Source organism: Schistocerca nitens, chromosome 4 (genome assembly GCF_023898315.1).
Source record: "Schistocerca nitens isolate TAMUIC-IGC-003100 chromosome 4, iqSchNite1.1, whole genome shotgun sequence".
Taxonomy (NCBI): Eukaryota; Metazoa; Arthropoda; class Insecta; order Orthoptera; family Acrididae; genus Schistocerca; species Schistocerca nitens.
In genome coordinates this window covers 347,981,602-347,998,232 of record NC_064617.1, presented here as the reverse complement: position 1 = coordinate 347,998,232, position 16,631 = coordinate 347,981,602, and the positions used below count along the sequence as shown (strand labels likewise).

The following is a 16,631-nucleotide window of genomic DNA, read 5'->3' as shown; positions in this document are numbered from 1 at the left end:
TGCTATCCCTCCATTGAGAAGGGAAGTCACCCTGGAGCCAAATACGGTTAAGCACCCGGAGAAGATGATGTCGTTGTGGAGCACTGAGATGTTGAAGCAACTGGTTATGAATGGAATCTGAGCCAGGTGCCTTATCATGAGAAGAAAAAAGTGCGGAAAGAAGTTCCCATTCAGTAAAAGGCTCGCTGTAAGATTCTGACTGTCAAGGGGTAAAACATAATGCGGAAGCTTCGGCCTGCTGTTTCTGGCGAAGGAAAGCAGCCGGATAAGAGGTTGATGCTGATGCTGTTGCAAAATGGGTCACAAGATGTTCCACGAGAATCAAAGGCCATACAAGAGGGCAAGGCCCGAGAGGGTAGACAGCTGAAGGCAACCTCGGAGAAAGCGAAGTGTAGCCCATACCTGTGACATAGGGACAGCAGAACCGAGGGAAGAAATGAAGTGCTCCCAACACATTCGTTTGCTCCATTTGATTAAGTAACGGGCCTAGGCGCAAAGGTGTTTCGAGATAATAAGATTGGCAGCGGATGGGTGCCTCTTAAGGTGTTGCAAAGCTCGACGGCTATCACGGATGGCGAAGGCAATGGCTGTACTCCACCACGGGAGTTTCCGGAGGCGAAATGACCCAGATGAGCGTGGGATAGCAAGGCTAGCAGCACGAACAACCGCATCAGACAAGGCACATACGACGTCATCAATACAACCCGACAAAGAGGGAGAAAAAATGACCTGTGCAGTATATAGAGGTAAATCGGCGCGTTGGAAAGACCAACGAGGTAACCTGTCCATCGGGGAGCGGGAAGGGAGCGAGAGAATCAATGGGAAGTGATCACTATCGCAAAGGTAGTCATATGGCAACCAGTGGAATGAAGGGAGGAGGAAGGGAGAAGATAGAGAAAGATCAATGGCAGGAAAGGTACCATGACCGGCACTGAAATGGGTAGGGGAGCCATCATTAAGAAGGCACAAGTCGTGGTCTGCGAGAAACTGGTCTATGAGAAGACCCCGGCTAGAAGGAAATGCACTGCCCCACAAGGGATGATGAGCATTAAAATCCCCGAGGAGGAAGGGAGGAGGAAGTTGCTGAAGAAGGGCAGTTAAGGCATCAGGTGTAACAGTCCTGTCAGAAGGGAGATACAGATTGCAAACTGTGACCCCAGAATCCAGGTGGTGATGGGACCTTTGGCGACACCAGATGCTCCTTGTCCCGGGACTTATGTTTCTTCTTCTTTTCTGTTTGAGATTGAAGAGGGCTGTGCTGCAAAAAGGAGCCAGCTGCAGCAAGGTCTGGAACAGAAAGAGAGCGGGCAACCTGGGGGCCCACAGACTGGGGTTCTCATGGGCGTCATGTGGTTTCTGGAGAATCCTGCAGTCTGGTGAGCAAGGCCAATGGTGCTCTCCACAGTTGACGTAGATGGGAGGTGGGACACATGGAGTATTGGGATGTGAAGGACGTCCACAATCCCGACAGGTGACGCTGGAAGTACAGCGGGAAGAAATATGGCCGAACTTCCAGCACTTAAAGCACCGCATCAGGGAAGGGATATAAGGCTTTACATCACAGCAGTGACCATCACCTTGACCTTCTCGGGTAATGTGTCACCCTCGAAGGCCAAGATGAAGGCACTGGTGGCAACTTGATTATCCCTCTGGTGGATGCTCTGGACAAAATGACAACTCGTTGCTCTAAATTGGCACGCAGCTCATCGCCAGACTGAAAAAGAAGGTTCCTGTGAATACACTGGACCATATTTAAGCTCTTATGGGGCGTGATGGAAACAGAAACATCCCCCAGCTTGTCACAGGCGATTAGTGCCCAAGACTGGGCAGAGGATGCTGTTTTTATCAAGACTGACCCTGATCACATTTTGGACAAGCCCTCCATCTCCGCAAACTTTTTCTCTAAATGCTCCACAAAAAACTGAGGTTTCATTGACAAGAAATATTCCCCATCAACTCTCATACATACGAGGTACCGAGGTGAATAAGCTTTGCTGCCATCCTTAGCTTGGTGTTCCTCCCATGGTGTGGCCGGGGGAGAGGGTGATGGGGGGGGGGGGGGGGGGGAGGGGAGCGATTTTTAGTCCTATTTCTTAGCATTGAAGTTAGACCTTGATCACTTAGAGACTGCTGGTGTTGACCACCAGCAAGAGATGACGTACTACGCTTCATGGCGTGTCATCCATCCTGATGCCACCTACTCCGACCAGAGGCCCTCCCCACGAGTGCCAAAGGCCACCTGGCAGGATGGCCATTGCTGCGAGTCCCGATGCCCCACGGTGACACACATCTACTCCTTGGCATATGTGGAGAGGTCATGGCGACAACCAACACGGTACATGGCAGCCCCACCGCAACGGACTGTCTACCATGCTGGGTATCAGGCACAAACGACCTAAGAAGTCCATTTTCGTCGACAGCGCAGTAAGCGATAATGCACATAGGATGGGGGAAAGCGCACCCTGTAGTGTGATCTCACCCAACAGTTGGAGAATGAGTGGAAGTGGAGATCCATGTCGACGAAGGATGCGAGGAGTCTCAGCACATGGGGCACCTTGTAAGGCACCCTTCCCAAATTGGCTCGCTCTTCAGGAAAATTTTGAAAAATGGAGGTCAAACTCTACAGGGGACCATAAGAAAGGCCGAAACATGTGAGACTCCTTTTAGTCGCCTCTTACAACGGGGGAGGGGGCTCCAAGAACCCGCTACAAAAGAGTGCTCCCCCCCCCCCCCATCACCCAGTACCACCACAGACTGGGAAAACTGGACAACATTCTTCGCCGGGGCCTTGATTATCTATCATCATGCTCTGAAACCCTCCTGAAGTGATGTTCCATTGCTCATCCAACCCCCGAAACAACCCATTCTATACCTATGCCACTCCCAACCCCAACCCCTTTCCATAGGGCCCAGCTGTAAGACCTGCCCAATCCAGCCCACCTAGCAGACTTATTTTGCCCCCATCAAAGCATTTCTTTTTATACTGGCATGACCATCAACCAGCTGTCCACCAGAATGAATTAATGGCCACCGCCAAACTGGCCAAGAGCAAAACAGACTACTCTGCAGTACAGTGAGCAGCTGGAAATAATATGCTTGATTTCAGTGGCTGCTTCATTACCCAAGCTATTAGGATCCTCTCCTCCTCCACCAGCTTTTTTTTTAACTGCGCAGGTGGGAGTTATCCTTACAACAATGCAGATGGGAGGCATCCTTACAATATATTCTCCACTTCTGGAACTATCCAGACTCAACCTACGGTAACGCCAGGCAGCTCTCTTCTCTCTCCCACCTACACCCACACCCTGCTATGCCTCCCCTTCGTCACCCCACTCCAGATTTTTATTCACATGACACTTGCTTTCCGAATGGAGCTGCTGGTGGTAGCAGTTGCGTGCATGAGGTGTGCTAGCTTTGTGTGTGTGTGTGTGTGTGTGTGTGTGTGTGTGTGTGTGTGTGTGGCAAGGATGCACATCTTGCTCACTTTCCAGTCGTACAAAATAGGTGTGTCGATAAGAGATTCCTACCATACGACACACGTACTGTCACTAATGCCATGCATGACACCAGACATGTTTTCCAGTGGAGGATTCAGGTCACTTGTCACCAAACATTTGCAATTCCCACTCAAAAGCTACTTCCTTTCGGCTGCTAATAGAGTAATTGTGCAAAATCAACTGAAATTAAAAATCCCGACCTTTCACCTCGCTGTCGCAAACAGACCTTACACCACGACAAAGACAAATTTGAATAAATCAAACAGCGAATGATGGAAGGGGGGAAGGGGGGGGGGGATAAAAGAAAAAAAATTGTGCGAGGGAGGTTAGAACATGGCTCGCCTGCTTGGCAGTCCAAAACCATAACCACTTTACCATGGTGCCATTTCTCTTCCCAGCTTCTCTACACTGCACTTCTTGTTCTTGGACCATTCACGGTTTATATTTTGCCTTACAGTCCAGTACACCTTCTTCCTGTTTTCACGCTTAATCTGATTCAGTTTAAGATGGGCTGACCACTGGGCCCTCTTACCACTAAATCTGAGGGGGGTTCAGTGGAGAGTTTCCCTTTTAAGCGGTTATGTAAACAGCCAAAACAACAGATACTGGAGCTTAGAAAATCCTAATGTTTTCTACAAGACCCCATTATAGTCACAGAAAATTAGAATTTGGTGTACAATTGCATGCAACATAATAACAGGCCAAATTTTTTTCTCAAAAACAATAACAACTGAACGTCACCAAGACACCACTATGCAATTTGTAGCAATGTTAGAAACTAATAAAAGACACTGCTCGCTGAAGTGCGATGGTGCAATAGCACACACAATGAATAGCACATGTTACACAAGTTCTTCTGGGAACACATCATTTCATGTGACCTGTGGCCACCTAGACCCCTCCCGCAACTTTTTCCTTTAAGACATCTGACAGGTAATACCTATAAGAATAATTCTTACACAATCAACCAACTGAAGTGCAACACTGAAGACAAAATATACCACACAAGTGTAGTGCCCAACCAAAAAGTAACAGCTAACACGGAGAAACATGTTTTAGCATATGTTGCAGCACATGGAGGACATTCCCAGCATCTACTATGAGAAAATGTATAATGTGAATATATACTTTACACGTACATTAATAAAAATTGGATTTTTTTTAATTTCGGATTGTGTAACTTCTGGCTCACCTTGTACTTGGGGATATGAGATAGTTTTACAATGCCTTAACTCATCACCATGATATGACCAGTGGATCAATGTTGTCAGGATAAGCCGTAGAGTCACCACTGGCTCCTGTACTGATCTAACACCCACCTAAACTACCATGAACTAAACTTGTCATAAAACTGGAACCAACAAATATATGCAGTTGCTTCCACTTTGTGTGTGTTCTTGTCCCCTCCATGAAAAATTAAAATACCCGCTCAAAAGACAAATCTTTTCCCACATAAAAACAAAACTTTTTACACAACTATCAAAAATAATTTTGGCAGATTTTCATTAAAATATATATTTTTCCTACAATCTTATAATCAAAAATGAGAGAGAACATTTGTCCACAAACACCATAAAAACATCCACTGGTCATTACAGAAAAAACGTATCCTAAACAGCAACAATACTTAGAGAATAAACTTTAATTTGATTTGGATGTCATCACATTTTTCTCATTTTAAAATTTCTATTTTTTTCTTTACATGGAACTTACCTCTTATTATTGGACAGTCTTGATCTTCAGGTTCCTGCAGGCGGTAAAGTGCTTTAACTGCTTCTGCTCTCACTGATGATACTTTATCCTGTGTAATATCAAGCAAGGAGTAATGCAACATAAGAATGTAATTTAACTAGCCAAACAGTGAAAAAATTATTACTGTAACACATCAATAAAACTGTCAGTTTTTTAATGCGTAATTTAAAAATACTGGACTTCAGTGTATAAAGTGGATGCATATTGTCATAAAACAGAACAATGTAGATTTGCTCTTACTGCATTACTTTATTAATACATTTTTTACAGAGAAAGATAACCCTTGTCTCTGGGGGAGGAACCCTTCCATCACTTTTGATTTATGCCTGCTGTTCTTATTTGCCAAATCTGATAAAAAAAAGTGAAAGAGTAACAAAGCTGCATGTCCTCGGGAAAAATTACGGCTGTAGTTTCCCCTTGCTTTCAGCTGTTCGCAGTACCAGCACAGCAAGGCCGTTTTGGTTAATGTTACAAGGCCAGATCAGTCAATCATCCAGACTGTTGCCCCTGCAACTACTGAAAAGGCTGCTGCTCCTCTTCAGGAACCACATGTTTGTCTGGCCTCTCAACAGATACCCCTCCGTTGTGGTTGCACCTACGGTACGGCCATCTGTATCGCTGAGGCACGCAAGCCTCCCCACCAACGGCAAGGTCCATGGTTCATGGGGGAAGTGCTGCCTGAGCACTGTCAGCACTGTCTATTATTGATAAGTGACCTCCTATGCAGCAGGATAGGAGGTCACTTATCAATAACATTTTCATAGACAGTGCTCAGGCAGAAACAATGTGAAATATTTTTAAAATGTCATACCTCAGAACTTTAGGCCTTTAGAAATAGCACCAAATCTCCCACTGAAATTAAGGGAATTAAAAATATACTGAAAAACAAGAGCTCATGTGATGTTGACCGAGTCTCTAACAGAATTTTGAAGTGTTGTTCTAATTTAATAAGTGGAGTCCTTAGCGATATATGTAATGCTTCTCTAGCATAGCGAATTTTTCCAGACAGATTGAAATACGCAATTGTCAAACCTCTTGATAAGAAAGGGGACACGAGTGACTTAAATAATTATAGACCAATCTGATTGCTAATTTCATTTTCTAAAATATTCAAAAAAGTTATGTATTCAAGAGTAGTCTCACATTGAAGTGAAAATAATTTACTCAGCATGTCACAGTTTGGATTACAGAAGGGTTACTTGATTGAGAATGCTATCTACACATTTACCCATCAAATAGTAGAAACCCTAAATAACAAATTATGGCCAGTTGGTATTTTTTGTGATCTTTCCAAGGCATTTGACTGTGTGGGTGATGTCACACTCTTAGAGAAACACAGGTTTTAAGGAATTGAGGGTTATACACACAGCTGGTTTGAATCACACTTAACGAACAGAAAGCAAAAAGTAGTGCTGAATAACACAAATAATGTTGGGAGGGTGGTAAATTGTAGTGAATGGGGAGTTGTCACAAAGGGAGTCCCACTGGGTTCTAGGTCCTCTGCTGTTCCTTATTCATGTGAATGACCTCTCACTTAACGTTCAGAAAGCAGAACCAGTACTTTTTGCAGATGAGACGAGTGTTATAATAAATCCCATTCCAGAAAAAGCAGGTGAAGATATTGTTAAGGATGTCTTTCAAAGAATTATTAAGTGGTTCTCAGAAAATGGACTCTCCCTTAAGTTTGAAGAAACTCACTATATCCAGTTCTGTACACCGAATAGAGTCATACTGACAATTGATGTAGCATTTGAACAAGGCTCAGTTAACAGGGTAGATTTCTCCAAATTTCTGGGTGTTCACATTGATGACAACTGGTAGAAGCATATTACTGAGCTTCTCAAACAATTAAGTTCAGCTTCTTTCGCTCTTTGTATAATCACTAGTCTTGGTAATAAACAGATCAGCCTCCTAACGTACTTTGCATATTTCCACTCAATAGTGTCTTAAGGAATAGTTTTCTGGGGTAACTCACCACTCAGACATAAAGTATTGATTGCACAAAAGAGAGCAGTGAGAAAATTAGTGGTGTTCACCCAAGCACGTCATGTAGGCACCTATTCAAGGAGTTAGGTATTTTAACTGCACCATCAGAATACATAGTGATGTTCATACGTACAACACTAGAGGGAAAAATGACCTTTCCTATAAGTTATTGAAGATGTCAGTTGCTCAAAAAGGAGTACATTAGTCAGCAACAAAATACTTTGATCATTTGCCTAACAACAAAGTTTCTGGCAGGTAGCATATCAAGTTTTACATCTAGCTTAAAATAATTTCTTTTGGACAAATCCTCCTATTCCATGGACGAGTTTCTGTTTCAGAACTTGGAAAAAAATTGTAATTCTAAATTTAGTTGGACGTGTAGAACTAAAAATTTCAGTAATAATAATTAGCACTATGCATATGTGTGTGTGTGTGTGTGTGTGTGTGTGTGTGTGTGTGTGTGTGTGTATCTTGTAATCTAACTTAAACCACATCATATCGATAAAATAATCATGAAAATGATCTACGGAACATGACCTAACTAAACCAAACCAAACTTGCAATGAAGGTTCATCCACAAAGACAATGTAATAGATGGAGAATGCTGGATTATCACAAATTTTGTATAAGGTGATTCCTACAGATGCATAAACAGCAGCGGACTGATCAACAATTATAGCTTATCTGACCAGCACTAAAATGAAAGTAACTATTTCCTACGCAACATTGTCATCTGGGATGGATCTTGTGTTTGCATCAGTAGCTGCAACCCAAATGAAAATCCACTGAGATTTAACATATAAATTTCCCAAACAAAATGTGCAAGACACATCAATCAATAGGAAAAGTGATGGACAAACCTATGGGGTGAAGCCAAACAGTTTACTTCAATGTCTTAGATCTTTGAAAAATTATAAATTCAGGAGGTTTGATAACAAGACTAAACAGGAAGAAAAATTCGAGAAGCTGGCTAGAAACTAGGAAAGAAATTTCCTTGTGTGTAATAAAAAACACACTAAATGTTACCTAATTAAACTAGGTTGATCCACAACACAGTTCAGACTCAGAATGTTCAGACTTCCAGCTCCCTGGGTCTTTAAAAAAAAAGGGAATATATGGACAACATCTACCAATAAAAACGTACTGTTCATGCTGCTGAAGTAATTGGCTTCTCTATCTAAAGATCTACATGAAAAATAGGAGAGCTTAGCATAAGAATAATCCACACTTAATTACACACTGCCACAAACAAAGTGGTTCACTAAGAGCACTATAGCTGCTGTTGTGTTCAAGTACCATCTGACAACAGAGATTTACAATTGCTACAGCAGCTGTTTCCAAAGAGCCCATACATTCAGAAACATCAGACTAAGTCTAGTGGTGAAAATAATACATGTAGATAATGCTAAATCGGCAGTATGCCAAATTCGACAAAATTTTCCAGGTCTGAGAAATGTGACATCACGACAGAGTTTTGAGCTCACATTTTTTAAACATAGTTTTGATTCTACCTGCATTGTTCTGCTGCTCGGCCAGAGTAGTAACATACAGATAATTACATTTCGGGTATCCAGTCACACAATTTCATCTCTTCTATTAATATTTTGGTCAAGTACCTTCTGTCATCTGACAGACATTCATCCTATGTAGCAGATGTTGAAAGTCCTCTTGTAGTTAAGTTTTAACCAACAGACATTCGGTGGCAGGAACACTGTACTCAATTCTCTAGGACTTTTGCAAAGACCAAGTTCCATATTCTGTCGAAATTAAAAACTGCCAGGTCCGCCAATCACATGCATTATGGATTGCTTACCTCCATTTTGTGACAGTCTTCAAGGAAGCTGTGGAAATTTCATTAGCAAAACATGAAATAAATTGTGATAGTTGTTTTAATTTAGACAAAGCATGGAATCTGGCCCCTGCTAAAATTAAACTGCAGAGAAGTTGCCACTGTGTTGCTGAGTAAGGGTGCAAGACAGTGTTTCCTACACACAAAAAAGTGAATCATGTCTTCATCTCCAGAGCCATGACATTTTTGCACAACGGTCGTAGGCATATATAGTCAAGAGGTTAAACAGAAAAAGATTTCAAGTGTGATGATTTAACAATGGCTGATGGAAAGCAAATTTAACATAACGATTTTTCAGCTATTGTTATGCAAGAGCTCGCTGCACAGCAGAGCACATCTAAGTTTAATGTTGTTGTTGTTGTTGTTGTTGTTACTAATAATGATGATTATGTGAATGTTATTTATCAATTTTGCCTTTGTAATCATTTGTACATCAAACGAAATATTTAATTTGATTTCAACTGAAGATAAAGTAAATGAACGAGGTTCCAGAATAAAGGCATTAAGTAAGTTTAATTAGGAAATGTAGTCTGAAGTATAAGTCAAGAAGTACACCTGTAATCTAGGTGTTAAATTCTAAAGTAATACTCAAAAAATATGACTATTACAGCCATCATCAAATGTGATGACTCAATCACATGAGTGCTTTCCCTATCTACTGCAGTGAGCATGCATCTGCAAATACGGATGTCTTTCCTGCCCTACAGTATTTGTGGCACTGGCTCATGCATAGTGCTGCTGTGGTGCAACATATATGGCCACACTCTGCATTGTGTCAATAGTCTTTTGGCTCATTCCAAGGATGGCCAGGAGATATGTGGCTGAAATATTAGAGAACAAAATGGATTCTGCATGGTTGCATATTTAATGGCGCAGAGCTGCAGAAGTGTGTGATACTGAGACCACCATATGTAGATGGATTAACGCCTTGTTAAGCAGAAGAAAGGTAGAAGTCACCATGATAAATCAGAAAATAGTTATCAAGATTACCAGAGGGTGTTCACAAGGTGGGGTTTTGGTCCCACTATTGCGGAACCTGGTGATGAATTAAATCCTACATACTATTTTTCCCATGGATACACAGACAACTTAATCATAGTAACACTTGGCAAATTTGTTTTTATTGTTAGAACAATGGCCAGATTACTGTGTGGCCTGATACAGGGCAAAGAACTCTGCTATAAATACTGAGCAGGGTTCCGGAAGCAAATACTGAAAAACACCGGTGCCAATCACAAAGGCACACCCAACACTATGGACAGTCCGAGAGCCATCAGTGTACACAAAAGTACTATTGTGAAGTTCCGTGTGAAGGCCGTGAAACTGAAGGCAATAGAGCAAGGTTGGTATAGTGTCCTTAGGAAGCAAATGAAGCCAAGGTGGTGAAGGGTTTACACCCACCGGGAAAGTTGCACATAGTGTGAAGTTAAGCTGCCGTGGCAAGAGCCGAAAGCAAACTCAAGGAGATGACAGAAGAGATATGCGTCCCATACTGGAGACCAAAGGAATCATCAAAAAAGGAGGCGTAGGATGGGTGGCCACGCACGGCAGACAAACGGCATGCATATCTGCTGAGGAGAAAGTCACAACAGTAGCACAGGAGTAATTTGCCATCTTCTGCATACAGACTCTCAACCAGGCTAGTGTAAATGGCGCCAGTGGGCAAACGGGTGTCATGAAGGTGTATAGTACTGAGGCGGTGTAAAAGGCACAGATGTGCAAATGCATGGACAAAACATCTATAGCCTAGTTTGGTGCTGAAAGGGGGTACAAACGGAGGGGGTGGTTTGATCTGCTCCCCAAGAAGTACCACTGAGGACACATAGGACACTGAGGAACCACATACAGCTGGCCACCAGGTAAGACACATGGGAGGACCAATGAAGTTTCCTATTGAGTAAGAGCCTCAGGAATTTTGTAGTTTCAACAAATGGAAGAGCAACAGGCCCAAGATGTAAAGACGGTGGAAGAAACCAACTGAACTGCCAGAAATTCATACAAACAGTTTTGTCGGTGGAAAAACGAAAGTGATTGTCAATGCTGCAGGATTAGAAACAATCCAGACATTGCTGAAGACACCGCTCAAATACACACATCTGTGGAGTACTGCAATAGATGGCAAAATTGTCAACAGAAAGGGTACTGGAGATGCCCAGCAGGAGACAGACCATTACAGGGTCATAGTGAAGGGTCTCTGCCTGAGCCTCTTCATGATTCTGCCATACCACAGAGCTTCATTTGTAGGCCTCTGGCACCTCAATTGTTGATGCAAATAGTCTATTATCCTCAATGTAAAGAAGAAAAGGGAAACGACTGAGCAGCTGAGGTGTTTGTGGTGGCCACAGTATATTATCCATATTTCGTTTTAACATTTCATTAGGTAATTTGTACTTGTTTGATACATTTAAGTGGTATATTTCAATGTATCTACTCTTTCCTCTTCTTGTCCGATCAGTTGAATGTATGAATAACAGTGTGTAAGGATTTCAGTGTGTAGATTCATGGGAGTGTAGTAGTCTGCCACTGTGTCACAACACCCAACTGTAGGAAACACGTACCAGGTAGCAAAGAGGTTTCTGTTTGCCTTAGACGAACCTTTTATATAGTTTGGCACCACAATACGGGTTCCTCTGGCCACTTCCATAGGTACAAGGAGTGGTTTGGTTGGAGAGCGAATGCGAGACGGTTGAGACCTACTGGAGGTAAGTGTGCCTTTTTGATGAGAAGCTAATGTTGTGTTTTATGTAAGTTTTTCAAAGCTAGTCAAAGTAGATGCTTCCTTTCATTGTTCATAGTTTATCATCATGTGTGACAAATTTTATTTGCTAATTTGCAAGTGTTAAATGCGTTAAAATCCAGGGACGGTGTAGGCTATTGTTCAGTTCAACTGTTAAACAAGTGGACCCGTGTTGAGTTTACTGTGATTCAGTTTATTTTGTTTAGTATCCCTGTGAAGTGATCGGTAAACTGCATATGATTTCCATGATTTTATGACTGAATTTTGTGCAATTCATCTCACTTGATAACTTTCTTTGTGCACACTTGTTTGTGAGGACCACGTGGTCATGATTTAATGAGAAATCATATGGTGCCAAGGCCATAGTGATCTTCCGCTGGAGAGTATTTGAATTAATTGTGATTCTTAATTATGCTTCATTTTTATAGCAATTCACTTCAAATAGAAATTTTATTCATGTACCCCACATGTTGAAATCAAGGGAAAAGCCCCTCTTGCTACCCATGTGTACTGTGGTGAAGGTTTTCAGTTCTTTTCCTTCCTTTTAGTCTCTCAAGTGTGTGTGAATGTAAGTGTTCGTAATTGTGAATGTAAGTGTTCGTAATTAAACCATCCTTCGAACATTCCTCTTCCATAGATCATAGAACTTGCAAGGGGCTCCGAAGTAAAGTTCTAGGGTTAATTAATATGCGACATAATAGATTGCAGGCAACAGCAACCATATTACTCACATTACTCGTTCATGTGTGCAATTTACCGATCTAGTGATTGTTCTTTTGCCAAAATTTTTGTTTACGCTCTCACTGCTAAAATTCCACTCCATGCTTCAACCAGCTGGGACATGTGGCACATTCTACTGCATCCCATTTGCGCGACAATTCTATTGAGGCCACACTTTACCCCCACATTCAGATTAATTGTAAAGATACCCCATAATTGTAAAGATACCTTTCAATAGGCTTTCCCCAAATTAAAAAACATGGCCACAGTCTTCGATTTCTGCAGAAAACCATTCACAACATGGGTGGACAAAGTGACGAGATGATCAACTGCAGAATGGTGTGCTCGAAATCCACACTGTACAGTGATCAATAAACTGTGAGACTCGAGCCATCATACCAGCCAGACGTGTATTATACATTCCATCACCTTGCAAACACAGCTAGTGAGAGAAATGGGGTGGTAGCTAGAAGGAAGGTGTTGTCCTTACCGGGCTTAGGTATGGGTATGACAGTGGCTTCGCACCTGTGTCTGGGAAATATGCCCTCTGCCCAGATGCAGTTGTACGTACAAAGGAGAAAATGCTTGCCCGCAAGAGAAAGGTGCTGCAACATCCGAATGTTAACATCGTCTGGCCCTGGGGTGGATGATCGGGATGAAGTGAGAGCATGATCTAGCTCCCTCACAGTAAAAGCGGCATTGTAGCACTCACTATTGTGAGAAGAGAAGGGTATCGCTCGAGCCACCTCTGTTTATTTCTGAAGGAGGAAGGCAGGGTGATAGTGGGAGGAGCTTCAGACATCCACAAAACTGTGGCCCAAGGTGTTGGAGATAGCAATAGGGTCCACTATGACATCGTCTGCGACAACCAGGCCAGAAATTTGAGTTTGGCCCATATGACGGAAGATGGAGTGGAACTGTTAAAAGACCTAGTAAATGAAATCCAACTAAATGTTTTGCTATCCTGAAGAACGTGATGACACTGTGCACACAACCGTTTGTAATGAATGAAGTTTTCCATCACAAATGACAGTTAAAAATGTGTAGAGCACGTCTCTGCGTTACGGTAAAAACGAAGCATGTGGTATGGAATGTTATGCACCGGTAAGGATAACATTTGTAAGATATTCGAACTGATCATCACAACTGGGGAAATAATGTTCATCGTAGGTCGGCAGGGAGAAGTAAAGCCGCCAGTCGGCCTTAGAAATCAGTCATTTGCGTTTGCACGTAGGTGGAGTAGGAGTCAGCAAACAGATAGCACACGGGGAATGGTCACTCGAGTACCTGTCAAAGAGAACAGACCACTAGAGATGACTGGCAAGATGGGCAGTGCAGAAGGACAGGTCCAAATGCAAATAGGTGTGAGGAGTCTGAAAGGAATGCGGTGCTCCCATGTTAAGACAGACGAGGTTAAGGTGATTGAGAAGGTCAGCAAAGAGGACACCTCTGACAGGTTCTGGTAGAATCCAAGGGGGTGGTGCGCATTAAAGTCACTGAGCAGCCAAAGGGGTGAGGGAGTTGCCCAATAAGGAAGGAAATCTGTCCTGGTGACACCAAATGACAGAGGGATGTAAACGGTAGAAAGGGAAAAGGTCAAGTGAGGAAGGAAAACGTGGACTGCAACAGCTTGGAGCCAGATAGTCAGGGAGATGGGTTGACAATGATCATCATCTCAGATGAGCAGCACGACTCCCTCACGAGATGGAATGCCATCCTCAGGGGGAAGGTCAATGCGGACAAGGAATAAATGTGAGAGCTCAATGCAGTTCTGAGGGTGCAATTTTGTTTCCTGGAGGCAGAGTACAAGTGGAGGCTGCAAGTCAGAGTAGGCCATGAATGCTTCATTGGAGGAGTCACAGTGAGGAAAAAACGAATGTGTGTCACTTCGGCGACTGCCGAGTGCCAGCCTTCAAAGACTCGGTGCTACAGGGCATCGACTCGGGAGGATCCCGCTCCACGAGATCTACAGAGACATCGGCATTCTCCTCTCTCAGTCTACAGAGTCCAAGGCAGAAAAACGTTTGCTGTCGCCCGCCAATAACACGGAGGTACCCCGGGCTAGGGAACCACATAGCAACACCGTCTAAGAGGACCTCCGAGTCGGCGAAGGAGAATACCGTTTCCGTTTGTTCGACTACTTGGAGCCTTTCCATTTGGCAGAGGAAGACTCAGATCCTGGTTGGTTGGAGGGACATTGGAAGTCTTCTGTCTTTTCCAGCCAGCCGGTTGCGTAGTAGGTGACTTCACCCGGTGAGGCAAAAGTCTGGTGGCTCGTTGCACAGCTGGAGGAAGACACAGGGACACTACCACAACGCTGGCCAATTTTACAACCGCGGTGCTAAATTTGAGGTCACATGTCTGTGTGACCGTGTCCTTCAGGCCCCAGGTGTAGCGAGAATAATGTAGGTGCCAGGTGGTAGAACTCAGGGTTTCTGACAAGCCAACAACTTGTAAGTGACAGTAAGGCACTTTTTCCTTCACCCAAATCTCCCGGACAGCTCATTCATAGAGAAACATGGCATAATCGTGGAGGAAGGTGGCGCGGTCACCACTGCAACTGATACAGGATGGAGGAGGAGGCAGACAACAGTCCTCGTGCAAATTCATATCACAGGTTACACATTTGGCCGGGTGTCGAAAGGACACTAATGTGGTTGTTAAGATGACACTGGTAGCAGCACATCGGGTTTGGAATGTACAGTTATACTGTGATAACTTCATAGCCTGCTTTGATCTCTGACGGAAGAACCACTCTATCAAAAGCATGTGCTGATTATTCTTATATCAAAATCTTCATCCTTAAAACACTTTCATTGTCCTAAAATTTCTTTGTATTCAGAGTTCATATTATGTAGTTAGACCCTCATAAACTTTATGAAAATTCTTACTGTTTTTCCAGCCATTCACTAGCAAGTTTCCTTAAGAGAAATGTCTGTTTTATTCTGTTCTGTTTTAAGAGTGAATTTAGAGATGACGTACTGGTCCATGAATTCAGAAGAGATCTGTACACTCACTGTCGTAAATGTTAATATACATAGGAGACAAGACATAGAAGAGTTATAGAAAAGTGTTTATGTTATTTAGTAGTTTGAATAGTTCAAAACTCTCTTCCAGTCCTCAACTCTCTGCAAAGTTGACAAAGTCAAATGGCAAGAATTGGTGGCACTGCATAGCAAATCCACTACATCAGGAACTTCAAGTATGGTGGCAGTACAAGAAAATAATTAAGATAAGAAGTATCGTGGGTAGTAACATGGTGACAGCTCGTTTGAAAAGTAACTGATCTTCTTGATGCAATCCAGATTCCAAAGCCTGCCCAGCACCGTAATATTTCAGTCCTGTCACAAACACATCCTACCCTATCAGAGACAAGAGCACTTGCAAGAGCACTTGCAAGAGCAATCGTGCGCTCTGCGCAACCATTTCTGTGGGTGCAATGGCAAACATGCTGTTCACCCAAATAAAGGGCAACCAGCAAACTTTGACCAAAAACACAGGTGACCATCCAGAAGCTGAACAAGCTGCAGAGGACAACAGTCTCAACTTCAATCATTGCTACAACTCATGCCATTTAGATCCTACTCTTAGCACAAACATTTATGATTTACGTAGGTGGAAATTGTTCTTAAAAGACACATCTTTCGATCCCACACTCGTCATTGCCACATACTCCCACAATTACACCCCCTCCCATATCTTGACTTCCACTTCATACTATCATTTTTTTTTAATTTTACATGCCTAGTTCTGTAGAACCAAACTTAGGGCCAAATCTCCACGGTCATAGAATAAGCCAGTACATGAAATCAATACCCAAAAAGTTAACAACAGACTAAATAAAATTTACACAAATCCCCTCAAGGCGACAAACTGTTGACTATATATTTGCATAATCAACTATGTAAGAGAGATATTAGTTTAAATTTTTCCAAGAATTCTGACAGAACAGAGGAAGTGGACCATGAGGAAATTCTTTCGTTTAGAGTTGACAAACAAGGATCACTCCTAAGATTTTTTAATGTCTGTGGTTACTTACCGAAAATGGATGCAGCAGAATACTGCACACCTTTCTGCACAAGAGTCAAGA

The 16,631-nt window shown here is 42.8% G+C and overlaps 1 protein-coding gene across 1 annotated transcript in view; it reads right to left on the bottom strand.

Moving 5' to 3' along the window:
• Positions 1 to 16,631, bottom strand: part of LOC126251849 (condensin complex subunit 3) — a 217,772-nt gene that overhangs the window by 173,904 nt on the left and 27,237 nt on the right. Inside the window, exon 4 of the mRNA XM_049952524.1 lies at positions 5,211 to 5,298. Within this exon, the coding sequence (XP_049808481.1) occupies positions 5,211 to 5,298 (88 nt within the window). The remainder of the gene's footprint in view (positions 1 to 5,210; positions 5,299 to 16,631) is intronic.